Below are 17,149 nucleotides of genomic sequence, written 5' to 3' on the forward strand. Positions count from 1 at the left end.
CCATGCAGTATTACACTGCTGAAGCAAGACCCTTCCCCCCCCCTCAGCAGAAGACACTTTAAATAAATCAGTTACTTGCAGTTCCAATTAATTTGGCTTTGCAGGTCTTGATTCAAGTTACGGGAGTAGAACCAAGCAAGTTGACACATTCACAGACCAGACACCTGGATGTGAATCTGTAAAGTCTTTGGAAATCAGGAACTGCTGCTCTGCTGTTTTTTGCAGTCTCCACTGATGAAGCAGAATTATTCATGCTTTGTTTGCATAAGAATTTAGAAAACCTATACTTCTCATTACACAATTAGATTGCTATGGCTACAGTAAGGTTGGTGTAGTGGGTCACTTGGCACAACAGATACATGTGTGTTTACTGCAAAAACGAATTATTAGCATAGCTTAATTAGTCAGAAACAACAACGTATAACAGTCACAAACATTTACGAATTTTATAAGGGAGAACATGATTTGCAAAATATGGTTTAACAAAGATAAGAAGCCCTAAAACGGGGTCTTGGAAAGTCGGTCCTTAAACTGCTGGTATGAACTGCCTCTGTTTTTGTCTTCTAAAGACCCAAGGAAATATATTTCAGGGATCTCCTAATCCACTGCCAATTTCATATTTTTAGAAATTTCACTGCAAATGACCTTCTTTAAGGTGTTCATGTAGTTCCTGGATTAATTAATAAATGGGAGAGAGAACATTTATCAACCTCTCCCATGAGTGATATCTACATATATAAAGGATTAAATAGTCGCTTCCTACAAAAAGAAAAATCATATCACACTCATTCCTCTTCTGGCAATCCTCACCTCCTGGACAGGAAGACTCCATGAAGGTACTCTGTAAGAAAACCCTGGCTCCCGTAGACTGACATCTACAACAATTCTTGCCATCACCTATTAACCACTCTTAATATCCTACTTCAGACACCACTGAAAAATAGAAATAGCAACCATTTAGGCAATTGGTAAGATAATATATTGTTTAGTAGACTTCTGGCCTTATCTTAAACACTTCCTTTCATTACGATTAGATGTGGGCGATAAATTCCGCTCTGCCAGTGGAGATTGCGGAATTTTTGCTACTCCGCGTAACGCCGAGTTCCTCCAAACTCCACCATCTGCTGAGTGGTGAAGTTTTTCCTCACGTGTGGCTTGCCAATGGGAAGTTGGTGAGCGAGAATTGGCATCCCCTAGAGCTATTTTCGGGTGCTATTAGGAGGGGACCCGGCAAGATTTTCTCAATGCAGGCGTTTGCGACCATTCGCTGTGAGAAAGAGGTCGCTCAAGTACAAATCCTACTCGAGCAGCAGCAACGAAGCAGCGGACTCTGGCATGCTGCGAGGTGCCATTCGATCGATTTTGCAGCGCAGAACAAGCTCCTGGTGCTAACAATCAGTGCGCTGCCTCGATTTCCGCCTATGGAACTCTGCAGAATCTAGCAGTTTACATGTAGCTCCGCCAGTCCGTCCGTCTCCCCCCCCCTCAGTAAAATATGCACTTCAGAAATTATCAGTTGTGTGGCTTTCACTAATCCTTTACGGTCCCAGAGTAGCGTGCTACTCGCCGAAAAAGCGCTTTGACGCCTTGACAGGGGTAGTTAGTGCTTCATAAATGCAATTACAATAGAAAACAATACATGCCTAAGGCTATGCTGATATACACCAGAAACAAAGAACGATTAAAAAAAATCCATTCAGTAGGTCTGCCTTAACATCATAACTGTCTGCCAGAGCTTTTGTCGCTACATGTTATGCATTACACAGAAATGGTTGCTCCTAAAACTATGTAATCGTGTTATATATAAAGAAATTAATTTTTTATGTGAAAACATTTTTTTTTTAATATAATGCAAAAAATTACACCTCACATATTGTCCAGTATTTACACACTTTTCTTGATGATCTTTCCCATTAGTTTAGTTTGGCCCTGCTTTATTACCAAGATTAGATTGTGCATTCCACTTCCAATGTCACTCTTTGTGCCATTGTCGTCCTTTTTCCAATATGGTGATTCTATGAGTAACGGTAGTCCTCCTATATCACAGATACTCAAGCTCAACTTTAATGAGAGTTAATTATGTTCAGTGAAAATCACCCGGCGCAACTAATATTATTAGCGTTGTAATCGTGACCATATCAGACAAGATTACATTAGTGGCCATCATATGCAAGATTACCAGCAGTGTTCACCTCAGTTCACCAGGAAGGGTTCCAGCACTAATGTAAAAAAAAGATTGTCAATTTGGAATGCCTCTCCTGCCGCAAAAAATATAAATTTTAAGTCTAAACGCTGAAGGATTTATCAAACACCAGCTTCAAATATATTTGGGAAATTCATCTATCAGCTCAGGAGTTTGGAAAAACACACATTTTCTTCTCGAACAAACACTTGTCAATGATGCTATACACATTTATTTAACCAAGTAAAAGCTTCTTATCTAGTAGGATTGGCTGCACAGGAGAGCTACTCACAGGCATCTTAAGAGCTAACAGTAGCTCCAGAGCTACTCGTTGGAGAAGCCTGGATAATAATTTGCCTTTGTCGTTCTTCTGTAAATCTAGTATCTTTATAGAAACAATGAATTCAATCTTGGGGACCCCCACAGGACCGATTCAGAAGGCCCCTGGTGAAGGGGGGCCTGCTACAGGCCCCAAAAGACAGCCGATTAGTTCCAGAGAACCCAATTCGGAATGGCTGTCTAAATCAGTCATCGTACTCGCTCGCTTGGAAACAGAGTACATAGAGCTGTACAATTTGGCTCAGAAAGATGTGACCTGTCTGAATGCCTTTTGGAACCAATTCAGACAGGCCTACCGGTTTCCGGGCATCATACTCGGTCGGTGGGATGTGTGTACGATTCGGTCGGCAACAAGGCTTCCGGATCTGATTCCGCAAACCGGAATCAGATTCGGAGCCCTTCTGAACGATATCAGAATCAAACCCTTTGTGTGTTTTATAGACAGGACGATGGTACTTTACTGATAACTTGTATTGGTGTAAAATGCATTTGGAAAAAACAAACCTTTTAACGAGTCTAACAAAATAAATCAGGTATCTGCCACTTACATTTGGAGTGTTAGAACGTGGGGATCCAGTGAAATACGGAGGTCATCTCCCTCGACATGCCATCAATTAAGCACTATGTTTTCAGCTTTAGGCATGTCACTTACAAATCATCTACATCATACGTTTAAGTCTCATTAGTTTAATTTAAGCCAACAGATCCTTCAACATTAAATGCATTAAACTGCTTGGTGCGCGGCTCCCCTCGCTAGGTTTGATGCCTCCCCAGGGAGTTTGAGGTACGGCGCACAGTTTGGGAACCCCTACGTTGATCCTATGCTACTCCTGTGAGGACACCTCAAAGGATATCCTATAAGTGGTAGTATAATAGTTTGTCTAGGAGTTGTTTATTGTCTCCCTGCCTGAACTCCTTAGAGCAAGTCCCATGACTGGTTGCATAATGGGTGATCCTCAATCACGCTACCTTGGACCTATCTGAGTGTATGTTTCAAACAACAAGGGAACCCCAAGCGAGTCAGCACAGCACCTCAGGGAGCAACTGTTTAGAAAAAACAACGGTCCCATGAAACAAGGAATCACGCATAAAGATAAATACAGACACAGTCGATTCTGTATTAAGTGACTTGTCCAGCCGGACAGAGGTCTAAATATTTTTACTTTCAACAGGACTACAAAGAGAATTTCCTTCAACAGTTTCACGTTGTGGGGCACAAGCCTGTACCCCAATTAAGCACAAACACTTTAGTACACTCCAGGTGAACAGGAAAGGGCTTTTAGGCAAAAAGTTTTAAGTGTTCTCAAAATCGTAGTAAGAACAAGAATTTCAAGATGCACCTTTACATCAACAAAGTACATGATATAAACAATGTATAAGGCACAAAATGGTCGACGGCGTTTCGATCCCACTTTTAAATCAAAGGGATCATCATCAGGACATTTGGTAAGTGCCTAATTAATTGCAAGCCTCTAAAACCTAAAAGAAAATGTGGGGAAGAAAGAGATATGGGGAGATATATAAACTCGACATTTGTAGATATTAACTCACAACGTGGTGATGGGTGGAGAAGTGGTGTTGATTGAAAACAATCCTTAACGGTAGGGCTAAAAACAAAAGTGAGATTGACTGAAGTGGGGCTTCAGACATTTATCTGATCGGGCAGGATATATCAAGGTTACTAGAGGTTGTAGCCATGAGGTGCGAGTGGGGCAACAGATGAAACCGAATGTCCCCAATGGGTGGATACAAGGATATGCCCTTAGACTTAATGACTATAAGTAGTTCCCGTGGGTGGGAATCTGCCAACGTGATGAATATGGATGTTTGTATGGGATCCAGTGAAAAATTGCAGTACCACGTGGGCGAGGAGCTGCAGTGAACGGAACCATTACAGAGTAGGAAAGACTACCGCAGTGGTGTAATTTCCGGGAGTAATGGCGCAGGAAGGCTGTGATAAACATGCCGTGTGTGGCCAAGGAAGACGAAATCGACTTCCCGGGCGCCGGTTAAAGGGAGAGAGGTGGATGGGTGACGTGAAACGATAAAAAACGGCGCAGTGAAGAAGCGGGCTTACCATGTTAAATCCATGGCTATGGGTTGGGCAGGAAGAGTGAATGTGGTCACCTAAAGGAAATAACAGGGAGGGTAGTCAGAGTAAGGCGAGTGATTCGGATCGGTGCATGGCAAGCAACAGGAAGGTGGACAAGGAGCTTACCAATATCGGGAACCACCAAATTCCGTCGGGAGTCCGATCGCTTAGGTTGCTGGGAGTACCTGGGAGGGAGGGGAGGAATCAAGGTAAAGGACTGTTACCTGGGGTCTGGCCATTGAAAAAGAGACAGGTGGGACGGTGAAGTGGAGCTTACCGGGTTAGTCAGTATCTGGTCCCGCTTGGCAATGCGATCTCTAGCTGAAGGCATTGTGGCTGGTGTATGGCACAGCCGGCAGCCTAATCCTATGGGTTGCTCCTCTACCGCTAGTGTGTGAACTTCAGTGTATATACTAAACTTAATTAAGACCGTACCTCCATAGAAACAACCTTCACCGTTGGCATATTTTATGCCTCATATTCAAAGCGTTTTGAACCTTAGGATTTATTTCACTTTCAAGATGATATATATATATATATATATATATATATATCTGTGTACATGACCGCATCCATTCTCATACTTTATCTTACACTTATTCATATACACAGCTACATAGTTTTGAGGAACCTCTACCACATTTACACACACAACACCAAACCACTCTCCACATAAGCTACACTGTACTCCTCCACTTTCTAGCCATCCATACTCATCAAATTCATTAAGCCTCCCATAACTCACGTCTCACATATGGCATTAAAAGACTACCCATAAAGGCATACACATTCTTCCATCAAAAGCAGCACAACTCGGTGGTGTGCTACCCGTCAGTTAAGGGTATGAAGAGTTAGGTAAATGCACCTAAAATACAATAGATAGTAAAATAGGTAAACGTGTTGGAACCACATTACTAAAAAAACTGAATATAACATCTTTAACCACGGAGCATGCAAACACTTTGGTAATAAAAGGGTTAAACAGTTTTTCTGGTCAAAGCCTACCAGACAGCCCAGCGGTCTGGTTTTCCAACAAGGAGGACATTAGGAAATCTTCCCGGGTAATGTATTCCGCGCATTACCAACAATTGGCTTTATGGTTTGTAACTCATATTTGCTTGCTTTCTATATGCTGGCTGTGAGTGTTTATGATGTCTAGCTTGAATTGGACCATTCCTTTTCCAAACCATAGTTACTGTATTCTTCCACTAGTACTAGATTTCTGTAAACAGGCCTTTAAATTGTGCTCTTATCTTGTCACATTTGCTATTTAATCAAAATCGGAGGTCAAATATCAGGTTCTGTCTTCCATGAAGCATGATGCTTACTCTTCTTTCTCTAACTTCAACGTGAGAGGATTTGCGTGACAATGATGCAGGTTGTACAATGTTATTCTTTAAATACATAACATAATGTAAATGTAGATAAAAGGAACTGTGGAGATATTTAATATATCATAATTAGGACAGCACAAATGAAGCAAATTTGGGGGGAAATTTGAAGTGTGATGGTAACAAATATTTTAATATGATCAAAACAAATCAATACACGAGGTGATGACATTTCCACGCACTATTGTTTATGGGCTGTATACTTTCATCAGTACAACTGTATGGCTGTGCAAATGTAACGGTCATTTCAATTGAAGGTGCATTGTCTGTATTGGCAGCACACTACCACAACATGCATACTCCACTTTACCCTCCTCCACTCTACTCTGCACTGCACTCTACTCTACTCTACTCTGCACCACTCAATGCGAATCTGTACTGCGTCATTGCACTCCACCCCTCTCTACACCCCTCTTCTCTATGCCAAAGCACTCTACTCCAATACTACTCTACTATGCACCACTGCACTCTATACCACTCCACGCCCCTTTACTCTGCGACACTGTACTCTACTCTGTACCACTCTACTCTATGCCAGTGCACTCTACACCACTACACACCACTCCAAAACAAGCTACTCTATGCCACAGCACTCTACACCACTTTGCCAATGCACTCTACGCCACTCCACTCTGCACCACTCCACTCTGCACCACTCCACTCTGCACCACTCCACTCTGCACCACTCCACCACTGAACTCTATGCTGCTCTACTCTGCACTCATCTGCACCACTCTAATGCACTCTAAACACTCTACGCCACTACACTCTACATCGATCCACTGTACTCTACTCTGAGCCACTCTGATCTACTCTACACTACTCCACTCTACCCTGCGCCACTCCACACGACAACTCAAAACTAATGCACTCTACACCACTGCACGTTAATCTACTCTGCACTACTGCATGCCATTACACTCTACAACACTGCACTTTAAACTAAGGCAAGCTACACTACTGCACTCTGATGCTCTACTCTGCAGCAGTGCAATCTACGCCACTCTAATCTTCGTCAGTCTTCTCTGCGCCAGTGCACTCTACACAGCCGCACTCACCGCCAATCCACTCTTATCTACTGCACCACAACACTGACAATGCACTATATGCCTCTCTACTCTACACCACTCTATGCCAATATACGCTACCCCAGTCTACTATGCTCTACTATGCACTACTTCACTCTTCCACACTGCGCTGTCTAGGTCATTCCACTCTACTCTGCACAATTCAACACTACTCCACTCAACTTTGCACTAAATGCCAGTGCTGTACCAAGCACCACTCCACTATACTTCAGTCTACTATGAAAATCTACTTTATGCCACTGAACTCTACGCCAATGCTCTCCACATCACTCCACTACACATCACTGCACTTTATGCCACTCTAATCTAATCCGCATCAAGGCACTCCACGCTACTGCATTCAACACCTCTGCACTCTAACCTGCACCACTCCACATCACTTCTCTACTCTGAAAAAATCTACTATACACCATTGCACAATACACCACTGTGCTCTAAACCATTCTACTCCACTCTGCGCCTTTGAACTCTAAACCACTTTAAAATCAGTCTATGCTAATCTACTCTGCACCAGTGTACGCAAGGCAACTCCACGACACTACACTCTATGACGCTCTACTCAATTAAACAGTACTCCACAACACTCTACGATTCTGTACACAACTCCCTCTATGCCACTTCACTCCACTCTATTCTATGACACACTACTCCACACTCCACTATATGCCACTCGACTTTATAACAACCTACTCCACTCTGCCATTCCACTCTCCTATATTACTCCACTCTGTGCCACTCAATGACAATCTACTCCACTCTACCATACTATGAAACACCTTCTACGTCACTCCACTATGTTCTACACCACCCCGCAACACTCAATGCTACTCCACTATGATACTCTACTCAGCTCTACTCCCTTCCACTCACGAAATTATACTCCCTCCACAACACTCCACTCCACTGTATGCCACTCCACTACTCTCTATGCCGAACTATAACACTCCACTTAATGACACTCCATGCCACTCTCCTTTACCCCACTACATTTTAACTATGCTGAACAGCAGCCACTCTGGTGCACCACATGGCTAAAACACCAATAGCTCTTGCACAGACGAGACTTATTGGCTTTGCCAATCTTTGCTTTAATTTCCTAGTCTCAGGTGTACTTCCAAAAGTTATAATTGTTTTCTATTCATGAATACTACAAACCAGAATCCCTCAAACCTATTTCTCTTACCAAGTTGCATGTTATGAATTTTGAGTACGTTTTAAAGGGTCACATTATTGTGCCTGCTTCCATTAATCAAGGCCACCAAAGATCTTAGCAATACATTTTGAAATTCACTGTGCTCACCTTTGTATCGATGGTATAGCTGTTCTAACTTTTTTCTGTCCAGTGTTCCTTTACTACTGTCACGTACATAAAGTTCTGGATTCTGAAAAAAATTGTCTGTGGCAACATCCAACTTCCAGTCGTTCTGTGACAAACAACATACTGCAGTTTTCTCGCTTGATTGTGTGAAAACCATGAACTGACGTACTTTATCCTTCTGTGACGACTTCAACTTGTTCTAGTAGAATAAGAAGAAGATAAAGATACAGTTACAAAAAAGTTTAAATATTTTTTACCTCATCGCCTAAAAAAATTATTTTCTTAACTTTGGTCTAGCAAACATTAAAAAATTCTAGACCATTTCTTTTGTTCTGGAGGCCCTTCCATAGAATACTGTTTAAACACACCTTTATAGACAATTTTCAGAATTCTGAGCATCAGTTAATAAGCAAACACTGTAGAGATTAGCATATCAGTTCTCCAAGTCAACTGTTGAGAGAGGGAAATATTGCATAAAGGAAATCCCAGTGGGATTTGTATGTAAACTCTTGAGCATGTGATGTGAAGCCCTGAAGAAGGACACATACGGAGCAATGGTTACAACCAGTAAGTAGCAGCAAGTGAATTTTCCTAAATAAAGATACCCTAAACCAACCTCACAGGAAGGAATGCACAACACCAGGAAGCAGAGAAAGTGGATTTAGTCAGATTACTGTAGCAATATGTTTCCGGCAATCTCAAACTCTCTCTGTAGACCACACATAACCATAGACTTTGGATGTGTACATCTCAGGTGCAATAAAAGAACACTTTGTGAGTCCGTTTTATACACCATAGGTCAGGCATGGAGCAGTAGCAGAGCAATAACCAAAGGGCAACTTTTTCGAATAGCAGACAAAGGAGATATTGGGGCACATCCTATGATTACATGAGCACATGTTTCTCTTTTATATACACAAAGTAATTTAAGTTACAGAAGTACCAGTTTTCGGACCTTGGGTAGAAGGAATTAACTGAGGAGATTTTTTATATATATATATATATATATATATATATATATATATATATATATATATATATATATATATATATATATCATTGCACCTTCCCCTGCTGGGAAAGATTGAGTCGCACAACATCACGGGTGGTTTCAGTATTTATTCAAGGTGGACAAAAACGCAAATTTTTCCCAATGCATTTCGGCCACTCACTCAGCCTTCTTCGGGGGAGGAGGATCTGCAGACATCGATGGGCTTCGCCTTTGGGTAACAGGTGATAGCTTGTTCCTTTTTAATTACTTGTATATATATATATATACAGCCATTTAGAGTTAGTTAGCTTGGTTGCAAACTAAACACTAACCGCAAGTAGGGTGGGAGAAATAAACGTTGTGCGTCTTACTCGGAGGAAGTTACCATTTCAATTGCCACAGGCAGCATTTCAATAAAACAAATGAGAAGTAGAAATAAGCTGAAAATAGCCCCATTAATATTCTGGGTAAAAACATGGCTCAACCAAGAAATAACTTTGAACCATGCTATTTTGAGCGATGTTGTGGCATTGGATCATGCTAAAAGGGTACCCTGGTTGGAATATCTGAGAAAAACATTTAAACAGTTAGGACGCCCGGAGCTTTATTCAACCCCATCTTGCATTAGGAAGGAGAATGTTAATTGGATCAAGTTACACTTTGTAGAAAGGACTAGATTGGCTCCAGAGGAGCTGGAATTATTGAAACCGACAGTTAGATCGCATTATATGCTAACAATTTCTCCCTCACTCGAGCCATTTCTAAAAATAGTGACCAAACCCTTTCATAGAGTCCTATTGACGAAATTTAGATTTAACTTGATACATTATTCCCTGGGTACTTATCAATCATGGGGTAAACCAGAAGGTTGCCCACCCTGCAATTGCGACAATTTTTCGCAACAAGATACAATGCACTTCATTATGTTCTGCAGGTTTTATTCAGGAATAAGGAAAAAATATCTGTTACCAATCCTTAGAGAGGCTGGCTTTATTCAAGTCAGACCTGCTCTCACTCGTCTTCAGATGTTGAGTAGCACCCGCAACATTTTTTATGTAGCCAGTTTTCTAGTTGCGACATTTAGAATTAAAATGAAAAACGTGCCATTAAATGTATTAACCTGATCGATTTTTAATAACCACTCTGATTTTAACTTGATTAACTGTAGCGTATTTGTTCTAAAGGGGCTTGCACAGAGTTGGTAAATATATGAATTGCTCAATTTTTTGTATGTATGTAAATTTTTATGTCTTTTATGATTTTAATTAATCGAATAAAGTGTATTTGACTGACTGAGAAGTAGAAATGGTACAAATAGTTTGAATTTTGCCCAAGCCAATAATACGATGGGCCGACCTACACTTTGGGTCATGCTCGCAGTCCTGTCTATGGTCAGGAAGTGGTAGAGAATGAGTCGGATTGTGGCAGCACAGGCAGAGTACTTTCTGGTAAACATTGCAGTCCAGCAGTTATGCAAGAACCAGCAACAGTAAATAATTTTACTCTAAATCACAGTTAGATATTAAAGCTGTATCATCAGTATATAACACCAAAAGGCAACTAAAGAAATGGGAACCAGGTTTGGTTTATAACTATTTTAGCCATTGACTGCTACTTTTTAAACATAGCAAAAATAAGAGTAGTTGTTTTTGGCATGGGCACTGCAATTCATCTGGTAGCCTGGATAAGAATTGATAGAACTGCTAAGAGTAGACAGCTTTTGATATCATATTCTAATCAAATGGGCAGAAGGAACATGCATATTGCAAAGCAAATTAAAGGAGTAACTTCATGTCTGCTGTGATTTTTTTCAATAGGTTTAGAGGCTGCAAACTATTGAGAGAGGCTCTTTTCAACACAAATGTAACACGTAAGGAAATAAGACAATTCCTACTACTTTGTAAAGGATATGTTGCCCACAAGAAAAGACTTAAAAAGCAACTATTTAAGATATGGGATCTATATTAATGGAAAGCAATCCTGTCCTTTTTCAAAGCAGAGGATAAGGGAACAAGGTATGTTGTGGGAGAGACTATGGGAGGCGTGATGGCGGGTGGTTTCAAAATGGCTGTCCAAACCTATGTAGGCCATTACATTCAGCACATGCCTATAATCAGAATCTCATCATTAATTTATATACTGGATTTTTCACTGGGGAATGCTGGATAAATTAAAGTTGTTAGCCGTTATCTATGAACAAATGTGTTGGACTTCGTGTTTAAATGTAAAAGATGACCAGCCATTTTATATTGGTTTATTTTGTATTATATGGCAAATTGTCCCCTCGTGAAAAGCAGAACCACCCTCTTCTGCTGAAAATCTCCTTTCTCAAATGAAGTACACCAATAAAAGTAGTTGTTTTGAAGGTTAAAAAAGTTAAAAATGTTCAGGAATCAGTTAAACAGTGCAAATAAGCAAGATTAGAAGGGAGGCAGTACCAAGAAAAGTTAAAATAGCAATAGGTGTCAGCAGCGTTTCAACAGAGCTGGCATTCGCTGAGCGCTTACCACACTTGTCCATTAAACTGATGGTACCAAATTCGGAGAAGGTCTGGTAATTGTGTTTTGGAATGAAGGAGCAGTCCCACGATAAGTTATGAATTACTGAACAGTTTTTAAATTTCAGAAGCATCTCAAGTTGGGAAATAATGGAGGTGATAATGTGCCCTATTTTCTGTGAACAGAGGGGCTGTGTGAATTCCGCCAAAAATAGGTGCAGCTTAGTGTCTCACTGCATTTACAGTACACTGCGAGAACCACACGAACAGTGAGAATACCTTTTTATTTGAACCTTCTCAAAGTGGCATTTATGGTGGGTTTTTTTTTTTGTAAAATTTTTATTTTGCATACAATGAAAAAATGACAGTTAACAAAAGGCGTCACAGTGGGCGCACGAAAGGTCCCACACAGTGGGAAGGCTGAAAAGGAAGATGAGGCAGGGCAGTAAAGCAAAAAGTCTTCAGTGCTGGTAACGTCGGCAGTCCCGCAGCAATCCCCCGCCAGGGGTAGCTCAAACAGTGCAGCCAGCAACTAGTCCAAGAGCTCTCCAGCGGTCAAGTATGCCTCATCTCGGTGAAGTAACTGTCCCAAAGCAGCCCCCTACCCTCCCCCCAAAAACAAAACTCCCCCCTCCCCCCCCCCCCCCCCGTGACGGCGCCGCTCGCAAATCTCATTCATACACCAAGCACACTCTAGAGTTGAAACAAGTGCAAGTTCCTCAATGACGCCGGGCAAACAGCCGAAGGCAAGCCAGCAGACAGAAAGGACACCAAGGGGCCCCACACGTGCTTGAAGTTTTTATATTTGCCTATAAATATATCCGCCATTCTCTCGAGACTCAGAAGTCTCCACAGTCTGGAGTGCCAAAGGGAAACCGCCGGGGCCTCCTTACGTTTCCAGGCCGAGGCCAGCGTGAGCTTGGCCGCGCCGAGACACAGCCATAAGATCTTTTTGTCCGCTCGCGATTGGTGTTCCAGGCCGGGATCTCTCAACCCCAGCAAAACGAATTCGGGGGAGTCATCGATAGGGTACTGCAAAATGTCTTTAATATGCGATAAGATCTCGGCCCAGAAGGGCTTAATGATCGGGCAGTCCCACCAAACGTGGCGGAAATCCCCCAAGAGGCCGCAACCCCTCCAACACCTGTCCGTGGCCGCCGGGAAAATGCGATGAAGTCGGGCCGGAACCATGTACCATTGCGTTAGGGTTTTGTAATGGGCTTCCCTCAAGAGTATGGAGTGGTTAAATTGCGTCATGTCCTTCCAGAGCGCCGACCATTCTCCGTCAGTGATATCCCTCCCCACCATCTCCTCCCACTGCTCCATGTAACGCGGTCTAGGGGAAAGGGCCGAGCGGAGCAGCAGCTGATATAAAAAGGAGATAGCCCCCTTCATGGCCGAGGTCTTCAGGAGAAAGGCCTCAAAGTCGGATAAAGGTCTCGTCGCTGCTTCTCGCACCGCGGGTGAAGTGGCCCAGTGTAGCAGTTGCAAATGCCGGTACCTTTCTCCCGGCGGGACTTGATAGTCCCGCATGCAGTTCTCGAACGTCAAGGGGTCGGGGCCATGGAACAAGTGAAGTAATGCCCGGCATCCCCCCTCCCTCCAAACGTCAAAGGGGCCCTCAGTGAGCGCCGGGGAAAACTCCGGATTAAAATGCAAAGGGGTGAATGGGGATGGGAAGGTCGTCCACCTCTCGTCACTGGCCAGTGTGTCCCAAACTTTCAGCGTGGTCCCCGTGGGGGTACTAATGTACGCGTTAACCGGGCGGTCGCGCTTCGGCTTCCACGCTAGGTCCCAGATGGACCGGCCTGCCACACTCCGGTCCATGTGCAGCCAGTGTTTGTCAGAGAACTGCTGTGACCACTCCACCATAACTCTAAGTTGGGCCGCCTTGTAGTAGAGGTGGAAGTCCGGAAGGCCTACCCCTCCGTCATTCCGCAGGCGCCGCAGAAGTGTAAATGAAAGCCGCGCCCGACCACCTTGCCAGATAAATTTCAACATCGTCGATTTGAGTTGGCTGAAGAAGGTAGAGGGCAGTGGAATAGGCAAGGCTTGGAACAGGTGTAGATATTTGGGGAGAAGGACCATTTTGACAGCATGTACCCGTCCCAGCCAGGACAGGAATCTAGGCTTCCATTTCTCCAGCTCCACGCGTGATCTGGCCATGAGGGGCGGGAAATTGGCCGCAAAGAGACCGCCCACTGTCGGGGTGAGGTGTACCCCGAGATATAGCAGGGAGCCCGAGGCCCAGGCCAACGGGGTCGTCGCCTTCACCCGTGTCACCTCGGCCTGAGATAGAGTCAGGTTCAAGACATGCGATTTGCCATAGTTGACCTTGAAGCCGGCCACTGCCTCAAATTCCAGCAGCATATCACGAACATACGGAAGGGAGTTAGCGGGGTCGGCCAACGACAAGAGGACATCATCCGCAAACAGGGTAATCTTGTGCTGTTCCCCAGCGAACGGGATGCCCTTCACCCCCTCATGCTCCCGGACCGCCAGCGCCAGAGGTTCAATGCTGAGTGCAAACAGCAAGGGCGAGAGGGGACATCCCTGCCTAGTGCCTCGCGAGTGTTGGAAGAAGGCCGACAAGTGGCCGTTCACCGCCACCCTCGAACGCGGGCTGCAGAAGTTAGCTCTTACCATCGCGATAAAGCGATCGGAAAACCCAAATGCCCGCAACGTGTGGAAGAGAAAGCCCCAGTCTACGCGGTCGAAGGCCTTCTCCGCATCCAGCCCCACCAAGACCGCCGGGATGCGGAACCTGTCCGCCTTCTCTATAAGGTGGATGACCCTCCGGGTGTTATCATGCGTTTGGCGGCCTTTGATGAAGCCCGATTGGTCCGCATGGATAATCGACGGCAGCAGGTCTTGCAGGCGGCTCGCTAATATAGCCGAGTAGAGCTTGGCGTCGATGTTGAGTAAGGCTATAGGGCGGTATGAGGCACACCGCTCCGGGTCCTTCCCTGGCTTCGGCAGGACCGTGATCACTGCTTCCGCCAGGGTCCCAGAATTCACCCCAGGTCCAGACATGTCGTTAAAGAGGGCGGCCAGGAAGTCACACACCTCAGTCGCATAGGTCTGGTAAAAGACAGCGGTGAACCCGTCGGGGCCGGGGGCTTTGTGTAGTTTCAGGTTTTTAATAGCCGCGAGGACCTCCTCCCTTGTGATCGGAGCCTCAAGTAAATCGTTCCAGGCCCCTGGTACCTGCGGAGGCGATAAGCGCTGCAAAAAAGCACGTTGATCAGCCGCGTCCAACTCTTCCCCCCGCGTACAACGCAGCGTAGAAGCGGCCAAAGATACCAGCCTTCGCTCCGTCATCGTGCTGGAGCACTCCTGCCACGTCTCTAATCCCACCTACGTATTCCCGCTCCCTCTTGTCCTTCAATTGCCGGGCAAGGTGTCTACCAATCTTGTTGCCCCCAGAGTAGGAGAGCCGGCCCAGCCGCAGCAGTGTAAGTTCAGCCCTATTCGTGTAGTGAGACTTCAACTTGCCCCGTACTGCCGTCAGGGGACGTAGAGTCACCCTCGAGGGGTTAGCTTTGTGTTCCCTCTCAAGCGTGAGCACCTCTGCCTCCAGCGCTTCCCTCTCTTTCCTACGCAAGGCGTTCAATTGTGAGTTGAGGCCCAGGCACGTCCCCCTGATCGTCGCCTTAAAGGCGTCCCAGGTGGTCATTAGGGACGTGTCCGAGGGAGGGTTGCTATCAAAAAAGTCCCGGATGGCCTGACGCAAGGCCTGATGGGATACATCGTCTCGGACCACCGAGGCCGGGAAGTACCATTTCCGGTTCGCGGTGTCCGGCGGCGACCACCGAAGCGTGAGCACTAGAAGACTGTGATCTGAGACAGAAATCGGGAGAATGGCGGCATCTAAGATGTTCCCTCTAAGGGACTGGCTGAGGAAGACATAGTCCAGGCGGGAGTAGGAGTGGTGCACATGGGAAAAGAACGTATAGTCCTTCACAGCAGGGTGAAAAAACCTCCAACCATCCACCAGCCCCATCTCTTCCACCCCCCTCTGTGTACTCCCCGAGAAAACCCCCGTGTCCGCCCTTCGACCCCCAGAGCTGTCCATCTCCCCATCCCAAACCAAGTTATAATCACCCATCATGAATACAAGTCCTTCCGCAAAGTCCCCCACCTTCTCCAGCAGCTCCTGCAAGTACTTATTTTGGCCAGAATTAGGCAAGTAGAGCACCACAAACGTACACAACCTGCCCTGGATGTGCCCCTTGACCATCAACCACCGCTCTTCTCTATCAGTGCGGACTCCCACAGGCTGAAAATGCAGCGCTGCCTTAAACATTAACGCCACCCCCCGATGCTTCGTGACAGCTGAGGACCTGTACACAATGGGGTACGCCCTGTGTCGGAGCCGCATTTCATCCTTTCGAGCTAAGTGGGTTTCCTGGAGCCCCACCACATCAAGGTGATGGTCTACAAGGTATTTCAGGACCTTCTGTCTCTTCTGAGGGGAATTCAAGCCTTTGACATTCCAAGTGCCTATACTAATCGGCATGATAAACACCTCCCAAAGATCTTGCTATCAGAAATACAAAATGGCGGCCAACCCTCCTTCCACCCCTCCCCCCCACCACGTGCTCCCAAGCATTCCCAGAACCGTCGTAGGTGCAGCCCCTCTACAGCATGGCGCGCATTCCACCACTCATTCTCTACATTCATCCCCAAAGGCCCGCCGTCACGGCCCCCCCTCCCCAACAGTCCCCCAACCAAAACCCCCCCGAACCAACACAGAACAGTGTACAAAAATGGAAAAAAAAGGGCAAAAACCATACTCAACGGGATCAGTAGGCCGAAGTTCGTAGGAAGCCCCCAATCGAGTGACAGGCCAGAGGAATGAAGCCACTATTCCCCTTGGCCGTAATCAAGGTCGTCTCCACCAGAGTACTTGTACACCCTCGATCAGAAGGCCCGAGCCTTCCCGGCGCCAATCCGCCATTTTGGGGCTCACGCCGCCCCAGAGCTGAGCTGTGAAGCAGTCAACGTGGCCGATGCCACCGAAGCGACCGCTGCTCCTCGTTCCTGCAGGCTAGTAGAGAGGTCCGGGCGTTGTCTTGTAGGGGATCCGGCGGGAGAGCGCCCTACCCTGTGCCAGGAATTCGATCGGCGGCGCCGCCGAGATGGGGAGGCCGCCGTGGCCTGCGATGATGGAACATCCGCCAATCCCAGGAGCTCCTTTGCCGCCTGAAGTGTGCGTACTTGGGCCAGGCGGTTCTGCCATCTGAAGATT

At 45.5% G+C, this 17,149-nt stretch overlaps 1 protein-coding gene across 1 annotated transcript in view; it reads right to left on the reverse strand.

Moving 5' to 3' along the window:
* DCUN1D1 (defective in cullin neddylation 1 domain containing 1) overlaps nt 1–17,149 on the reverse strand; it is a 126,610-nt gene that overhangs the window by 74,034 nt on the left and 35,427 nt on the right. Inside the window, exon 2 of the mRNA XM_086950651.1 lies at nt 8,393–8,609. Within this exon, the coding sequence (XP_086806777.1) occupies nt 8,393–8,609 (217 nt within the window). The remainder of the gene's footprint in view (nt 1–8,392; nt 8,610–17,149) is intronic.

The sequence above is a fragment of the Lissotriton vulgaris genome, unplaced genomic scaffold (genome assembly GCF_964263255.1).
Source record: "Lissotriton vulgaris unplaced genomic scaffold, aLisVul1.2 SCAFFOLD_959, whole genome shotgun sequence".
NCBI lineage: Eukaryota > Metazoa > Chordata > Amphibia > Caudata > Salamandridae > Lissotriton > Lissotriton vulgaris.